The 18335-nt window shown below is 46.8% G+C and overlaps 1 protein-coding gene across 5 annotated transcripts in view; it reads left to right on the top strand.

Annotated features, from left to right (window-relative positions):
* LOC144155072 (uncharacterized) overlaps positions 1–18335 on the top strand; it is a 42208-nt gene that overhangs the window by 18272 nt on the left and 5601 nt on the right. For all 5 annotated transcript variants that reach the window (XM_077686310.1, XM_077686309.1, XM_077686311.1 and 2 more), the window contains exons 6-7: positions 10274–10375; positions 10434–10577. In XM_077686310.1, the coding sequence (XP_077542436.1) occupies positions 10274–10375; positions 10434–10577 (246 nt within the window). The remainder of the gene's footprint in view (positions 1–10273; positions 10376–10433; positions 10578–18335) is intronic.

Genomic DNA, 18335 nt, shown 5'->3' on the forward strand with positions numbered 1-18335 from the left:
CAGGATAATGCCGAACGGAAAAGTAGTTCAGAGGATATAGACATCCCACCAGTAATGACAGAAGAAGTAAGGAAAGCTTTGAAAGAAATGAAAGTGGGCAAGGCACCTGGTGAGGATCAGATAACAGCAGACCTCTTGAAGGATGGCGGGGAAATTGTACTTGAAAAACTGGCAAACCTGTATACGCAATGCCTAATCACCGCGAGTGTACCGGAATCTTGGAAGAACGCGAGCATCATCCTAATCCATACGGAAGGTGACATGAAGGACTTGAAAAATGACAGGCCGATCAGCTTACTGTCAGTTGTCTACAAGATACTTACCAAGGTAATCAATCACTAACAGAATTTTTGCCACCTTAGATTTCAGTCAACCTAAAGAACAAGCAGGGTTCCGTAAAGGCTATTCAACAATGGACCATATTCACACGATCAATCAGGTGATAGAGAAGTGCGCTGAGTATACTGAACTCCTATATATAGCCTTCATAGATTATGAGAAAGCATTTGACTCGGTCAAAACTTCAGCAGTCATTCAGGCATTACGGAACCAGGGTGTAGACGAGCATTATGTAAGAATACTAGAGAATATTTACAATGGGTCCACAGCTACCATCGTCCTCCATAAGGAGAGCAGTAAAATACCTATAAGGAAGGGCGTCAGACAAAGAGACGCAATCTCTCCAATGTTATTCACACCATGTTTACAAGAAGTATTCAGAACATTGGATTGGGGACAGGTGGGAGTAAGGGTTAATGGAGAATACCTGAGTAACCTCAGATTTGCTGATGACGTTGCCTTGTTAAGTAACTCGGGGGGACGAATTGCAAAGCATGCTTTCCGCACTGGACCAACAGAGTAGAACCGTGGGCCTGAAAATTAATATGCAGAAAACCAAAGTAATCAATAACCTCGGGACAGCACAGCGGTTTGAGATAGGTGGCGAGGAAGTAAAAGTGGTAAGCGAATATATCTACTTAGGCCAAGTTGTGACCCCGGACCCCAACCATGAGACAGAGATGATTAGAAGGATAAGAATGGGGTGGAGTGCATTCGTCAGGCATTCTCAGATAATGAATGGCAGCCTACCATTGTCCCTGAAGAAGAAAGTGTATGACAGCTACATCTTACCGGTACTCACCTACGGGGCAGAAACTTGGAGGCTGACTAAGAGGGTTCAACTTAAATTGAGAACGAATCAGCGGGCAATGGAGCGGAAGATGAGAGGTGTAACATTAAGGGACAAGAAGAGAGCGGAGTGGGTCAGGGAACAAACGCGTGTTGAAGGAGCCATGAAGAGAAAACACAAGTTTGGTTCATTCAAAAGATTGCCTCATTAGAATCATACTGACACCACTTTTAACGTAAACTTCGCTCAAGTAAGCTACGTAATTAGGAAAAAAGGAAATGGCCATGTGACCCACTAGCTCATTTCCTGCAACTGAACCTATGACGTCATACCAGACAGCTCTACAATTGGCGGAGGGCAGCAAATGCAAATTAGGCAGAGCTTATAACTTGCCGAACGAGCTATTTGCGCTTAAATTTTGGGCACATTCTTTTTAAAGCCCTAAGAATGGCGGGACAAACAGTGGAAGTTACGAAAGCACACGTAAACATAGAAGTACCGATGCGTACTGCTGCTGGTACTGCGCGCACTATGCTTCGTTTAGCTGCACAGGACTACGGGGCTTTGGGGTTGTTTCAGACGACACTGGCCTATTGACGCAAGCGGCGATGTCTTACGTGACCGTATGTGTCGAGCGAGCACCATGTTTCACAAAACGATTGTCTCCATGAGCAAAAGAAGCCAGGTACAAGTACATTCACAAACAAACCAAAAGCAGAAAACGGCTTGCCGCAGTGTGGTGCGCCGTCTAGGTTAACTAATGGTAAACAAGGCCCTGTGATGTCATTGCAGACCACGAAAATGCATGATTTAGTGGGAAAATCAAAATTTTAACTTATAATAATTAATTTCTCAGTAAATAAAGCATTGTTTGCATTTGGACAAGCGCTGGGGGCACTATAAAACACAATCTTTCGAATAACACAAACTTGTGTTTTGTCTTCGTGGCTGCTTTAAGGACACATTAGTAGAAATTGAGAAGAAGAAATGGACGTGGGCAGGGCATGTAATGTGAAGGCAAGATAACTGTTGGTCATTAAGGATTACAGAGTGGATCCCTGGAGAAGGCAAGTGTTGCAGGGGGCGGCACAAAGTTAGACGGGCAGATGAGATCAAGAAGGTTGCGGGGATAAATTGGTTGCAGTTAGCACAGGACGGGGATAATTGGAGATTAATGGGAGAGGCCTTTGCCGTGCAGTGGGCGTGGATAGGCTGGTGATGATGATGATGATTTCACGCTATTTTTTTGTTTTGCCGAATTAGATAATTAGTCAAAATTAATTAGCAACTTCTGAAGCAGCAGAGCTAGGAAAAAAATTCGAATTAGAAAGTTGTGTAGTGGTTTGCAAAACGTCCGAATAAATAGTTTCTGTCTTTCTATCTATTAGGTATCAGTGTTTTTCAGCTTACTGATGATGCCCACGAAATACAAGAAATTGCCACGTGACATGCCCTCTTGTGTGTCGTGATTGCAGTGCTCCCAAATGTTCCGCGCACAAACGGCCATAGACGCGCGGCTGCTTATAAGGTGACAGGGCAGCAACACAGGTGTTGGCTGTGCCATTCATGCCAGCTATGTGCTATGCTCGCGACAGTTCGTTTTAATGATAAGCAGACGCAGCTGTTATCACTGCACATCGCTGGTGTTAATGGCGCAGCCAATGCCTACGTTGCCACCCTGTCGCCTTTTAAGCGGTAGCACGCCTATGGCTGTTTGTGTGCGGAACATTTGGAAAGCACTGCAATCACGACGCACAAGCAGGCATGTCACGTGGTGATTTCTGGTATTTTGCGGGCATAATCAGTAAGCTGAAAAACACTAATACCTAATAGATAGAAAGGCAGAAACTATTTATTTGAACGTTTTGCAAACCATTTCGCTGCTCAAGAAGTTGGCTAATTAATCTTGACTAATTGTTTAATTAAGCAAAATAAGAAAATAGCGTGACATACTACATACCAAAGTGAGCAATTTGGTCGCGTCGTTTTAGAGTACATCGGCATATTTTTACACTCTGGCTAAAGTTGGCTGAAACACCGTATATTTTTTTAGTGTTTTTCTCAAATGCCCCCCATGTAGCCATGTGTGCACTTTTCTGTTGTTGCTCTGCTTGGAAAAGGTCGAAAACACCAGCGCAGAACTGACAGGCTATCGTAGCTCCTGATCCGAGACCTTCAAAGCGTAAGTGTCAAGAGGGGTGTTCTCCTTGGCTGTTAGGAAGTGAAAGGTGCTGCGTGTGTGTCATTTCTTGGTGTCGCCAAGAATTGCAAGCAAAATGGTTGAAGTCTTGTGTAGAGGGATGTAATTGTAGAAGCTGAAAATAAGCCGAATATTTCAGCCTTTCTAGGGGTCTGCTTTTACTCGCAGGCTTTGCACTGAAATTGTCTGGGAAAACAAAGGTAACGTTCAGAATTCTTGTTGAGTGGTGTTTGTGTGTGGAGTATAGCAAGATCTGTGTTGTATGTGTACAAGCCTAAATGGAAACTTGATATACTCAGCTTGCCTCTAAAAGCTGTGTAGGGGTATCGCTGTGTGATATTGCATTAGAATTTTGTCAGGGGTCTAATATAGAATGTGTCGCTTCAGCCAGGCATTTTTTGCAACCTTGCAAGTGCAATACCATGCATATGCCACAGTTGCACAAAATATTGTCTTGTGAAGCAGCCACCCATCCGCCATGAACCCAGATTGGATGACACTACAGCATTTCGAAATATCGTGTTGTATACTGGTGCCTGGTCAAGCCAAATGGTGCACAGCACTGTGTAAAAGAAACAGCTGATGGTAGGACAGGGTACCAAGCCTTCAGGCTCTGCTCTTGCCCTGTGTTGGACTGACTGTTGGCTGCAATAGGTGGAGGGTTTATTAGTTCTGCAGTTCTGTAGTTGAATTTAGCACCTTAAGCATGTTCTGTTTAGTGCCTCAAAAATGTGCTTATTTTTGTTGCTATATAAACGGCTCCTGTAAACGTATGTGTGATAGTGTCGACATGAAGTTGTAAGTTCAGACATAGGATGACCGTGTATCTACATTTTGTGTGCTTGAAGGCAATAACACTGGTCAACATAGGTGTAATGAGGGTGGGGGGGGGGATACAAATATTTAAGTGATAAAGCATTGCATTCAAAGAGCAACATGACAACATCCAGTGGTTATGTAGAAGCAAAAAAACATGCTCCCACAGTCCAGGGAGCACCAAACTGATGTGCAGAACCAGCATGCACTTGCTGTTCTGACTGGGAGCTATCTGAAATTTGCCCTCGTTTAACCAGTGGAGATTGTCGTTTGTATGGCTGATAAATTACAGCAATTCAGGTTGGAGCAGTTTTTTTTTTTTTTTAATGCACTTGTGGACGCTTTTTAAGTGCATACCGCACTTAGAGGGAGATATGCAATCATCTTCCTTGCACACAAAGCTTTACTCAGGACCCAGAGTTCTTCAACCCTTTCACTGCCGGGTTTTTTTCTGACTGCTCCTCACCCCCTGCCGGGTATTTTTTTCATGTTAGTTCAGTGGAAATTTTATGCTAGTAATGCACCATGATACTCCACAGGACATGTAAAGATATTTATTCAGGATTATCCTGTTCAAATAATAAAAAAAGGCTTACTAATTACAAATAATTAACAGAAGAATGAGCGGCTAAGTACGATGTCCAGCCATTTAGAAAAACTTTTTGGTGTGGAACTCTTCCAAATGAGGCACCACACAAAGCGGCACCTGGCAGCTGAAACACACATAGCGGGACTCGCACATAGCGGGACTCCCTTCGCAGCTTTGGTCGCATCTGTGTGTGAGCGCAGACGTGGCAGACTCGTGTAGGGTTCTGTTTCGCTGCAGTCGACGGTAGCTGAGACAAGAAGTGACATGCTGTCAGCTGCGTTGAATCTTCCCCCTTCGACAGGTGTCCTCCCTTCGGCTTTGAGTTTCCCTCATGGTACTTCTCAACTAGCTGGCGGACTAATTCAAGCCAAAAGTCCGCCATGCTCCTTTTTTTAGCAGCTGCTGTCATTTACAGTATATTGCTGTTTAGGACAGTGATGTCCAGGAGGTGAAAGAAGTACTTCTTGTACCACTTCATGGACTTCCTTGTGACTGTCACGGTCACAACCATATCTACTTTGCCCATAGCTCCCACACACAAGTTGTACTCGGTGACGCACCGGGGTATCTTCTTGCTCTCGCCAGTCTTCCTGTCCACCTTGCAGACTCTACGTTGCCACCCTTATGCTTCGTTGTGAGCACGTGAACTTCACGTTTGTCCTTCCAGCGGACGAAAAGAAGCTGGTCATTGTACATCTCCCTGGTTTCCCCTTTCTGCAGTTTTTTGTCTGTGCGGGACACCACTCCTGTTCTTTTGCACTGTACCGCAGGCACGGGTCTTGTTTTCGAGAAGGTGGTTGAACAGAGCCGGACTGGTGTACCAATTATCAACCCGGAGGACATGCCTCTTGTCCAGGTACTTGTCCAACAAAGTAAGAACAACTGATGCTCCATATCCCATCTCGGAGTCGTTGATTTCAGTTGAGGATCCGGTGTACACCACAATGTCCAGCACTGATCCTGTCTACATCACAGAGTACAAGAGATTTCAGGCCGAACCTGCTTCGTTTGGATGGAATATATTGCGTGAATGACAACCGCCCTTTGAAAAGCAGCAGGCTCTCGTCAATGCAAACATCCTGGAAGGGAGATAGGGCCTCTTGAAAGCTTTTTCGAAGTGTCGAGAGGACCGAGCGCACCTTGTGCAGCCTGTCACCATGGGTCTGATCTTCATTATCAGAGAAATGCAGAAACCTCAAGATGAGGAGGAAGCGGTTGCGACTCATCTTCGAGAATGCGGGTGTGCTCAAGAGTGGATTGGTGGGCCAATACTAGGCAATGGTGCCCTTTCTCTCATGTGCCATGAGCATTACGACAGCAAGTGTATAACTCACGTGGAGTCACGTCTTTCCACTGGTGTATACAGGATCCGGCAGGCAGTGTCAGCGCGGCAACTACTTGGTGCTGGAAAATGTTCGTCTGCTCCACAGTTGTCTCCACAATATCTGGCGTAAACAAACTTTCAAAAATCTCGAGCTCACTGGACGCCGCTGTGATGCCATTGCAGATCCCTGAAGATGAGGGGTCAAAAGCATGCTCCTGAGGCTTGAATTCTTTCTTCTTCCAAGAGAAATTCCGCTCTTCAAGTTTCCTCTTCTTGCTCGGATTCTTCGGTGGCAGGGGCTCTTCTTCGTTGTCATCTGAGTCAGAATGCATCAGCAGTTCTTGAATTTCTTCGTTCGTCAAAGCGCGGACGCACGTGGCGCGCTGACTCGCCGTGGCTGCTGCGCTCTGCCGAGACGAAGCGACGCGGGTGTAAAAACGTGCGCTCCATCTGTTGTCTAAAATTTAATTTACAAGTTCTATGTGTTTAGGTGACCTCTCCATAGATGGCGAGACATGAACACAATTTTTTTTTTTTTTTTTCCACATGAGTTGTCTCGGGAGTGGCAGGGAGTGAGTTTAAAAAGCAACACGAGTATATTCAGGAGTAGCAGGGGGTGCGCGTGGGTGGTTTCACAAGTTATCTCAGTAGTGGCAGTTAAAGGGTTAAACAATAACAGTAGTTGTTGCATTATAACAAGACAGGTTGTTGGTTTGCTATGTAAGGCCCTACAGAACAGTAATGCAAGCGTTTCAAGAAATATATGAAGTGTGAAGCATGAAAAAAGGAGCCTGTTGTATTCCAGCAAAAGCCGCATTGACTACAGAACAGTAATGTGAGGTTTCCAAGAAATATATTTAGGATGAAGCACGAAAAAAGGAGCCTGATGTGTTCCGGCAAAAGCCACATTGAGTGGGCCATCTTGTGAATAATCTGTAGTTCATTGTCTGCTGTTACTAACGTGAAAGCCGATTGTAACAAGCAGCCTAGTCATATTCTTAAAGGGACCATGAAGGCAAAAATAAAGAGTTTGGTCCATACCAATTTTATCGCAAACTTTGAACATGGAGATATTCATATGAAGCAGTGGCGACTCTCCAGCCACTGTCTGGCGGTTTCTCTACGTCACAGAATCTTGTTTGTGCGGTCGGCAGCTGCCGACCTAAGCCACTGCCAAGAAACATGACTGGGTGATTGTTCTGTTTGCAAGTTCTGTTTGCTTGTATCACTTGAATGCTAATGTGCAGTTAACAAAATGATAATTATTAACTTGCCCATAATATGTCACTCCTGCCCATATTACGTCACTGTGGCACACAATTAAAAATCTTGCAATATTTCTTGCTTTTCTTTTTTTTTTCCGGTTTAAAAATAGGCTTTCGGTGCTGAAATGGAGCAGAGTGATTTATCGCTTGGAAAACAGTACAGAAAACTTGGACTAAGCAGAAGACAAGCACAAGCGCTTGCAGTTGTCTTCTGCTTCATCCAAGTTTTCCGCACTGTTTTTCAAGCGGTAATGTGTATACCCAGCTAGCCCAACGTCATCCTTTACTGAGAGGTTTCCGAAAGGCCAGTTCTTTCAAATTGAACAAATTTTTATTTTGTCTTCATGGCCCCTTTTTTTGTCTTCATGACCCATGGAAAGTACAAGCTTCAAAAGCGCTACAAATTGCCTATGTAGCGCTTAGTGCCTGAACAATTGCCTACTCTGAAATTGATGAGCTGACTCCACTGGGGTGCTGCATGCACAGCATTTGCTGTGATTGAGCAGGTAGGGCCCGCTGTCACAAAAGATTACCAAGCAGCCGAGTGCTTCTAGTGCCTGTACTGTAGAGTTGCGAAAGCATGGCCACGTGAACTCCAGAAATGTCCTTGCATTTCGCGTGTTGGCTTTACGAGTTTGTTGTAATCTGGTCTGAGTTTAAAGGAATATTACAAAGATAAGATTGGGCAATTGGGACACTATGGCATTTGAAAGGAGAGGTTTCAAATTACCTTCTCACTTCCTAACCCCCATAAGAAAGCATGGCTATGGGGCTAAAAAATAAATATGAACAAATCTAAAGCAATGATGAATAAACACACCGAACGCACCCTCATTCAGCATATGTAATAAAACACTAGAACAAGTTGAATATAACTACATTCAACAGGTGGTCAGTGCTGACCCCTACCACGAGAGAGAAATCCGTCACAGAATAGGTATAGGCTGGGGGTGCAGTCGGCAAGCACTCCCAAATAAAGAAAAGTAGGCTACCTCTATCATTCAAAAGAACCAATAAAAACAATGCATACTGTCAGTAATGACATATGGCGCCTTACTAAACAACTAAACTCAACGACGGTCCATGGAAAGAAAAATGATAGGAGTAAAGGTACGTCCTCACTTGCGGCGCCGCGCGTGCGCAGGGCCGTGCGTGCAAAAACGCCGCCGCTTTTTGGAGACCACACTACTGGGAGCGCGCGCGCGCAAAAGCGGCGGCGGCGGCGGCGGCTCTGCAAACCGGTCCTCACCCACTACTAACGGGGGAGCAGGGAAGAACGGATCTGAGGCCTTGCCGTCTCTCCACGCCGGCCAACCTCCCCGAGGAGAGCACTGACCTCGCAGCTCACGTGACCCGGCGCTGATTGGCTCGCCGAGTTTGCCGCAAAGCGCCTTGCCGCGAAAAATGGGGTCCTGCGCTATTTTTTTGCGGCAGAGGAATCTTGCCGCAAACGGGTTTTTGCGGCGCCGCTTTTTGCGCGCGCGGCGCGCCGCAAGTGAGGACGTACCTTAACACTTGGGGACAGGAAACAAGCTTCCTGGGTCAGGGAACAAACTCGAGTAGATGATATCATAGCTCAAACAAAGAAAAAGAAATGGACGTGGGCTGATCATGCAGTGAGACAAAGTGACAACTGGTGGACCACCCGGGTAACAGTGGGCACCGAGAGACGGGCCTAGAAGAAGGGGAAGGCCAATAACTCGATGGAGAGACGAATTAAGGAAATTCGGAGGCAGGGAATGGACTCGAGCAGCGCAGGACAGGAGTGGTTGGAGGTCAATGGGAGAGGCCTACTTTCTGCAGTGGACCTAATTAGGCTGTTGTTGATGATGATTAAGTGCCAAGATTCCCATGTGATGTACGTGGTCGACACGAGACAAGGAAGGACAACAAGCATGTTTACTACGTGTCATGGGACACAATCCAGAAGAAACCGAAAATTGGGCAATGGGCGTTCAGTGTAGTAAAACTTAGTGAAATGTTGTCTTCCTATTATGGTGAGGCCACTGGTACCAAGCTTGCATTCAAATGTACCCTCAAGTGTAGGTCTACATTTCACTAGAATTGGCCGCGTAAAGCCTAACTGAGTGGTTCCACAGTTGGCATTAAACTTGGCTCATTTGTTATCTGTGATGGCAATATTTTGGCTGAAGCAAGGTTGTATGTTGTCTTCATGGTCCCTTAAAAGGTTCTTCACTGTCATTCGAAAATGCCCAGTGCCTCTTTTCTCAAGCTTTTGTGAGTTGCTTGTTCCTCAAGCTTGTGTGTTACTGAGCTGGCCGCTGACTGATGCTAAGTGGTTTTTAAAGCCCCTCGAGGTTCTCATTGAGATGTCGCACCACTTGAAGAGTGACATCACAGTGTTGTCGGACAGGGTGCCCAAGCCTCGGAGATGAAAGCAACAATGTGTGGGCTTGGTGGCTTCTTTCGTCCTCTGCCACTGAACTACTTCCATTGTTTTTAGAATGATGTAGTTATTCCTTATGCTTGTTCCATTGATAAAATCCTTGGCAATCGAGTTAAAATTGTGTGCCTGGGCTCTTGTAGGTAGGGCAACACTGCACTCTGGCTGGGTGGACTGGGTTCACTTGAGTGTAATCAATACTGACTCTATTACATGGTTGTAGAGCAAGAGCCACTCTTTTGAAATCATATTAGCCTATCTTGACATTGTGTTTTTTAGTGTCGACCAGCATATTCTGAAGTATGGTCAGGGTCAGCTGAGGTGTCAGTAGAAGAGACAACCTGAGCTCCTTAAAGTGTTTAACATAGCACATGAACTTTTGATCAAAAACACTTGGCCTTAACAAAGAGAGGTGAGGGGTTCAGGTTTTTATTTAAATAGCTATTGCATCCTAAAGCGTGGTTCGACAATCTTTTGGAGATGGGTGTGCCTTCGGAGCTTTGCGGTATGCAGCTGAATGTGGATGGATATTTTTTTTGTCTTCAGATTCCGTTGCCACAGTCACTGAGTGGCTCTCCCATGCGGGATCTTTTTCTCGAACAAGAGCGAGAGCGGTACAAGCTTAGGCTGCAGCACCTCATAGAACGGGTAAGCTTGGCAAGCACGCCGGCCGTCGGGGTGGGCCAACCCCGGTTGTGCTTTCCAGGAGAAGTTGGTCCTGTCGGCCGAGCAAGAGATCCTCCGCGTTCACGGACGGGCCGCGCGGGCAATCCAGAACCAGTCCGTGCCGCTGTCTGCCTGCAGCATACTCAGGGACGAGGAGATCTACAATGTCCTCAAGCCCGAACAGGTAAACGGCCTGTAGGGTACGTCCGCATTCAAGCGGGCTGTTCGGTGCAGGCTTGTTTTGCGTAGAAAAAGTAACGTGTCTTTCAAGCAAGTGCACATCTTTTTCACTACAACGTTGTTGCCTTAAACTCTTGCGAAAACTTCTTTCAATTCGTAGTTTTGAAAATCCCCAGGTGACCAAAGAGCTCCACTACGGCACGCCTAATACCTCAGGTGTCGCTGTAAAAAAAATTGAAGGGAAACAGTAGAGGGAAATGTCGGCTTTAATGGTTTATTTCTGAGCAAACAAGACACCGTTGGCTACCGAACAAAAGCCAAGAAAGCGACGAAAGTTGCGATGTTGTGAATAGACGTGGCTCTCGCCTGAAAGTTGGAAATGTTTGTTGATGGCACTGAAGCTGAAGAAAAAGGTTGAGGGGGGTGTGCAAGGTAAAGCATGCTACACTTACCGTGTGTAGCGTCATTGCCATGCGTCGTTTTTTGCGCTGTTACACTTCAGCATGAATACCCACCAACTCGCCCAACTTTCTATTTTGTTGCCATGCGACGTAGGCCAGGTCCTGCAAAGGGGTAAAACGTGCACATGGAAACCGGGTGTGACTCATGGTAGGCAGTGTTATCATAGAAAGTGTTAACTACAAGCAGCGTTTGTCCATGTGCGCGAGAGGACAAATTGCGAGTGGGATCCCTCTCACGAGCAACAGTGGTGAGCTTCCCAATGACTGAGGCAGGGGAGGAGAGTGTGAACACGCCTGTCATCTTCCATACTCTGTGTTCTTGCCAATTCCTTCGAGCTGGGAGTGGGTACGCCACAGTAGAACAGGCCTTTTGTTCACTTTTTTACAAGCTCACCAGCGCAGATACTTTGATGTTAGCAGGGCTTGCACCTTGTGACCTGCTATGGCAGCACTAGAAGGCAGGTGCCCACAAAATTCAGCCAAATTTTGGGGACCTTTATGATATTATTTGGGAGAGCTGGTAGTGTACCAGCCAGGTGTCCCAAATGCCAATCAGTCTTCCAATTGCAGAAATGTCCTTCCCTCATTCCCCACACCAGCAGGCATTCTAGTGTCCACCCCTGGTGGACTTTCCTTTCAATTTTCTGTTCAATAAATTCATTCATTCATTCAGGCGTCCTGAAAAATTGGTTCACATTTTTCTATAGCTTTTTTTTTTTTTCTGAATGTCTCAAAGCACGGAGCAAGATACAGGAGCGCCGACTTCGCTCTCTCCTGCGGGCTCTTAATGTCCATCACTCGCAGAGCGCAATGTAGATGGCGCAGCGAATGGTCCGGCCGCTTCCCGTGCGCCGGCGGGCGCGTTGGCGGAACGCATTCCGTCGGCTTTTGTCGTCTGCTTCGGCGACGGTAGTTTTGGGCGCGGAGTGCTTTGGGCCTGCGTTGGCGCCGCTTCGCGTTCATTGCGCTCCTCCTTCGCACGGCTTGATTAACTTGTTCGACAGCACCTGCTGGGTAACCCGAACCCGAAGGAATTGAGTGGTCGTACGGCACGGCAAAGATGCGTTAAGGATTGGTTTGCATTGCGGGAAAACAAAATGTAGAGCGCACATATAGACATATGGCTGCTATACAAACACTACCTTTTGCGCAGTGCTTGCCGAAAATGTGACTCCGTTTTGTAAATTTGTAAACACCAATTCGGCTGTGTTTTAACAGGTTTTATAAAAGGCGAAAGGAGCAACTGGTTCTGATCACTAGCGATTATAAAAGTTGCCTCAGCTTTCTCGCCGTTCTCCAACTTACGTCCAAAACATAGTGTGCCTAGAACACGGACCGGCACTCACGCTCATCAGAAAATAACAGAAACGCGATAACATCACCCGCGACTGCCCGCGACGTAGAAATCTGCTCAAGATCGAGGCCCTGACAGTGCGGTCTTTTCACAAGCCTTCATTTCGCGATATTTGAATTCTTCCAGACCCTATATCTCTGTGGTGATGACTCGCCAAAAGGAAAGGTTTGACGAGCCGGTTGTTTTGCTGGTCAGCCGCTTAAAGAAAAAAAAAAAACGCCGGGAACCCTCGTAGGCCCAAAATTGCAGCCATACAACTCGCAGCATTTTATTTGGAGTCCACGGCGTTATCGACGAGATAACACGACCGTAGAGCGACAGTGAACATCGGGCGGTAAGTTGCGGTATGAGTTACAACAGGGCAGCCGTCCAATTCAGTCATTGGCACAGAAATGTGTGTCTCATTGCCGTTTGCCGATGGAGACTCCGGGCGACCCTCGTAAGCATTGTTCGTGCGCAGAAGCGGCATGAATAATTAAGCAGGCGGCCGGATAGCGGGCCAACAACAGAGGGTAATTTTTGCGCTGCATCGATTTGTCGTAAGCAGAATCACGCTAGACTGCATGTTGTGGCGTTTCATATTACTCTTGCTCATTCTTTGGTGATTCTAAAGTCGTCGTCGTTCAGTTGCGTCTTACATCTGCTGGGTTAGTACAATATTTTTAGCGGGTCTTCATAATGTCAGAATAAACGCCCCCCGATAGGGAATAAGCGATCGCCATGTATGCGGTGGCGTGCGATTATCTGCGCCGTCTATTCCGGCTGCGCACGGGTGTTTAAATTCCGCGCATGGAGGCATTCCTCCTGCATAGTAGGACAGGCATACGACAGACGTCGTTGCGACGCCTCTGGGGAGAGCGAAGAAGGAAAGAGCCATGTACAGAGGCACAGCGACGAGAGGGCAAACGAAGGAGGAAGAGAGCAAAGGGAAAGCTGGGCGGCCGGCGGCGCGTGGACATTATTGGCCCGAGCAAAAGAATTTTTCTGGGCCACAGTCGGCGCTCCTCTTTATATCTTGCTCCGTGGTCTCAAAGTAAAACAAGCAACAAAAAAGGGCTGCTTGCTTAGTGCTCCCCGTTTTCTCCGGATTTTCCAAATTCCAACATGGCTAGGCTAAAAGTTGAAAAGGCCTAATGAGTAGGTGAAGCATTCACTTCCAAACTGGTATATTTTTCACCTGTTAAGTGTTCCAACAGTTGAAAGCTATCTTCAAGGATTATCTCCGTCTCCCTATTTTTGTTTAATTATTTTTTAAGTTTCTTATTAAGAATTGGGATCTGCAGGCACGCATTTATTTTGGGCAAATTTGATGTAGCTTTTGTTTGTGAAATTACAAGTAGGAACCAGAATCTCATATTAGCTAGCTTTTACTTTTGAGGCATCAATGAGGGTCACCTGGTTTCACGTCTCACTATTTTACCAGAGGGACATATTATGAGGGTAATCATTGCTTTCAATTAACTCATTAGTTTTCTGAAAAAATTGTTTGCCCTGGGGCACGATGTAACAAAATATTCAGGTGAGCGAGCGGCCCGTAGCACATGCTACACAGGTAGCAGCCACTGACTCTCGGGTTTAAAGGGCTGGTGAAGAGCTTTTCAAAAAAATTTTGTTGGTGGCATTGCTTTATGGTTTTCTTGACGCTGAATTCGAAAAACATGTTTATTTTATGTGTAAATACACCCAAACCATTTTTTTTCATCAAAATAAACGACGCCTGCCCGGCGGCGCGGTCAGAGCGCTGGCTGCCTTTCAGGATTGGCCGGCTGCAGATGACGTCATATTCGGAAGTGCCGGCGCTGCCGTGACCGCTCGGCCTGATGATCTCATCGATCTCATTCTGTTCCCGTTCAGATACGGGCCAGAAGGACCTCTGGTGAATGGAGGGTTCACACAATCTTTCCTTAGAATATGAGAGCCTGAGGGAAGTATAAGCGCAACAAGTTCGCTCGCGGCGAGCTTGAGGAAGAGGTTCTCCCACGACGACTCATGGCCGACTTATGTTTCTCGGGTGCAGAAAAGTTGTGCAGATATTGGTTCGCCGCTTTTACCACCAGCGCTAGTCACAACTCCGGGCACATTTTTTCGACACACCATCATCCCCTTCTTCGCATGTGCGACTTTGTTTTTGCATTCGGGCAGGCGGTACAACAAGCTGTGTGCAGCGGCCTGCGATGCGTACAAGCAGGAGCTAGCGAGCGGCCGGTCGCTGCGTCGCGCGGAGGTGCTGGTGCCGGGTCGCTGCGCGGCCGGTCAGTGGAACGTGTCAGTGCTGCACAAACGCAGTTTTAGAATAGGAGAACCGAACTGTTGTGGTCACCCGAAAGGTAGCGGAACCAAAACGCAGCACACTTGTCGCTGACAAACTTTAGAAAAACACCTTCCCGAACAGCTCCAGCCAGCTTCGGTTGCACAGATCGCCTCGGATGTTGGGAACTTTATGCTTAGCACCGAGACCGATATTTGGTCACTGCTACCTCTACAATCGCGAATGACTATCCTTAAAACAGTTTTTCACCGCACTATCATCCCATTTCTCGCGTTCGAACCCTATTTTCACGTTGATAGTCATTCTGGCCATCGGTGCTATGTTCATTCTTGCGCGCAGGTAACGCCATCCGTCGGCCTCTCGCCGCATCTCGTGCTCGGGCAGGTTGCTGCCGACGACGCGCTGCGCGACCGGTCGGCGCTCCGCATCGCGATACAAATTCGATCACCTCTTTCAAAATCACCTTGGATGACAATCCCTAGCCCAATTTTTCACCACACTATTCATCCACTCTCGCACGTTCACTTGCTTTTGGCGACAGCCTTGATTCTGGCCGGCAGTGAAGAGCGGTCGCTGCCGTGGCATGCGTGGTGCGTGCGAGCCGTTTTGTGCGCCGTACGGCAATGCACGACCGGCGAGTGTGCGGAGCGCTTCCGCGCGCAGAAAACGCTTCATGCTTTCAGCTTGCTTGATTTCTTCTTAAAATCTAGCTACTCAGCTCAGTTTCCGTCACAGCCAACAACGTCGATCGGCAAAACGAGCAAGTTCGCGAAGCCCTGAGCGCTGCGGTCCCACGAATTTTTTAATCCATAATGGGTCAGGAACTAGGGGTACCTGCATATTTGTTCGAGCCAGTCTCTTCGCGTATGAAGCACAGAGCACCCGACGACACGGCGGGCCCTGCGACTACTCGTGAAGGCAATGTAGTGGCCACGGGCGCTCGGGTAGGAAATCTCTGGTATCTAGGAGTCTCTTTAGGGAAGCACACAGTAGTAGCATTACGGTTGAAAATCGACGCGGTAGCAACTCTACACAATTGAGATTAATAAAGGGCACATTGCACGTCTGCTTAATTTGGAACTTCGCTGAGAAAACTGGGACACAGCGAAGCGGCGGCGCACGCCGCTGGCCGTCTTCCGAATATGATGCTACTTCCGGTCGCTGCCTCTCGGTTTCTCGCTCTTCCAGTGGCACAGCCGAGAGCGGTGGGCGGGGCGTCGGGTCAACTTTATCGACGAATATCTCAGTCCCCAAGCGAGATATGACGAAAATTTTTTTACAGTCATAAACTATCCAACATACTAATTGTAAAAAGCAAACATTTACCCACTTTCAAAACCACTTCACCAGCCTTTAACGGCGCGCCAACTGATGGCGCAGGGAGCAAGCAGCCGTTCGTGATCACAACTGTGCTTCCGCGTGCCTTTTTTACATCTGCTCATATTGCGGAACGAATTTCTCTCTGGCCGCTGTTTTTGCTTGATCTGGTAACTGCTGTTAGAGAGAGCAAATGAAATCTTGCGGCTGGGTGATTGGAAAGTGTTTCATGCCATTTTGCAAGAGTGGGTAGAAGTCTAACCGAGAGAGGTGCTTGCTTTTCATACTACCGGACGACGAGGTGAAGCTGGAGGCACAGAGGCGAATTATACCACGTGCACTTCAACGAAAAGACCGCGTGTGTGAAAAGCAGATTGCTCCGCACCTCATTTTAAAGACGTGGTCTGCCGAAGTCGATGGTCATTGTCTAATATCGCGCAAACGAAGAGCCAGACTCGCTAAGAACGCTGTTCCTTCTATCTTTGAGGGAGTACCAGGCTATTTGTCCAAGATTACCAGGCTATTTGTCCAAGATCTAAAGCCAGCGTAAGCAAGTAAGATGGTGGGCTTCAAACCTAGCTCCTTCCGCTGTTGTGTGTTCATATAGTAGTGGCATCGCTACGTCCCGGCTGCCTGAAGAAACAGAAGCCACCGAACACATCGCGGCAGATGTTGCTAATGATAGCTGCAGTTTATGAAGCAAGTACTTTGCTGCGGTCAGCATTTGATAAAGTGTTTTCTGTGGCATCAGACTTGTCTCTAGCGGTGCCAACGTGGGCAGTGCATCGCATTGAAGTGGACGAGTTCATAGATGCCGAGTTTATTGACGTTGCTGTGAAGCATAGTGGCCATGATGAATCATTTCGCTTTTTAAAAGAGAAGTGCATGCATGTGAAAAGCGACGTGGCAGTTTCTGCGTCAGTTTTTATTGTACGTGCGTTCCATTGTAAATTTGGTTGTGGTGTTAATAAGTGATCATGCTATAATTGGCACGTTGAGCATCCACATGTTTTGTGCAAAAAAGACAAAACCAAACAGTATATCTTACATGTGGCAGAGATCCATAGCACACGGGGACAAATAAGTGGCCTCAAAAGGTGCGGGGGACGTGATATCCCCCCCCCCCCTCCCTCCCTAAAAAAATAAGGTGCGCCTCTAAACAGAACTTGGTTATCAGGGCTGCTGGAGCCGTAATAATTTTCATCGCTCATTCAGTAATCCATGTTCACTTCGCTCCCGTGTAACAAAATACCACCAGTTAGCACAGTACCTCACTTAACGCAACCGTGAAAGACCTGCACATTGTGAAATCAGGTGCTGCAGGTGCATTCCTGTGCAAAAAACATTATTGGCACTACTTATTGAAGTAGGTTCACAAAACGAACCCAATTAGGATATGACTGCAGTACTAGCCAAGCATAGGGCTTCCTTACCATTTCGCTCAAGCTGATAAGTGCCCATTCATAAACCGCAGAAAGCACCTACTGAAGAGCTGATGAGAGCCGCTGTTGGTAGCGCTATCTGCCGGCGCACCATTGAAGCGGGACATTCTAGCAGCGCAGAGGCCGGCGGCATTCGCTTGCCTAATACTCTTGCACTGTGCCTTGGGTCGAATGGTCGAAGTTGTGAAATGGGTGATGCATGATAACAGCTGCTGACAATGTCAACCACTTTATAAAACATAATCATGGTCACAGCTAGCACTTTTCGACGCGTGTCGACAAAGTTTGTTGGCAAATACTTTAGCTTTCTAGCTCATCGTGAGCCTTGCCGATGGATGTCAGAAATAGCCATTTTTTTCCTCCTGAAGACTATAGTAGAACCTTATTGTTCGCATCTTCGGGAAAATATGTTTGCAAATAGTGGACTGGCTTGTATTAGTTTTGTCAGAGGTGCACAGCTCTGGGAGTGGTTTAACACAGTTAATGTGGTAATGAGTTGAGCCTTGTGCTGGAGCCAACCTGTTATTTAGTATTCAGATGTGGCTCGACTTCCCTTCCTTAATTTTTTTCCCCCCAAACTTATTGCCCAATGCTAGCGGTGACCCATAATTTTTGCCAAGGAAGGTATATTTGATTTTTTTTAACTCTCCAGTCTTAAATTGCTTTTACCTTTAAGTGTCAAGCTGTGTGTACATTTGAGGCAAACTATGTTTGAGGAAATACGGTAAAAGGGTACTAAACCATGCTTACTTTCAGACGTGAAGCATAGGTGTTGTACATTACATAAATGACCTTTCTTTTTTTTTTTAAGAAACTTTTTAAAGAAACATAACATTTTAGTACAAAGAAGAAATGCTAAAATTGCAGTATGAAGGTCTGGTGTATTCAACGAGCGAGCTTTATTTAGCAGAAGCTTGAG

This window comes from Haemaphysalis longicornis, unplaced genomic scaffold (genome assembly GCF_048455015.1).
Source record: "Haemaphysalis longicornis isolate Haplotype H1 unplaced genomic scaffold, Haemaphysalis longicornis Haplotype H1 scaffold_1, whole genome shotgun sequence".
Classification (NCBI taxonomy): Eukaryota; Metazoa; Arthropoda; class Arachnida; order Ixodida; family Ixodidae; genus Haemaphysalis; species Haemaphysalis longicornis.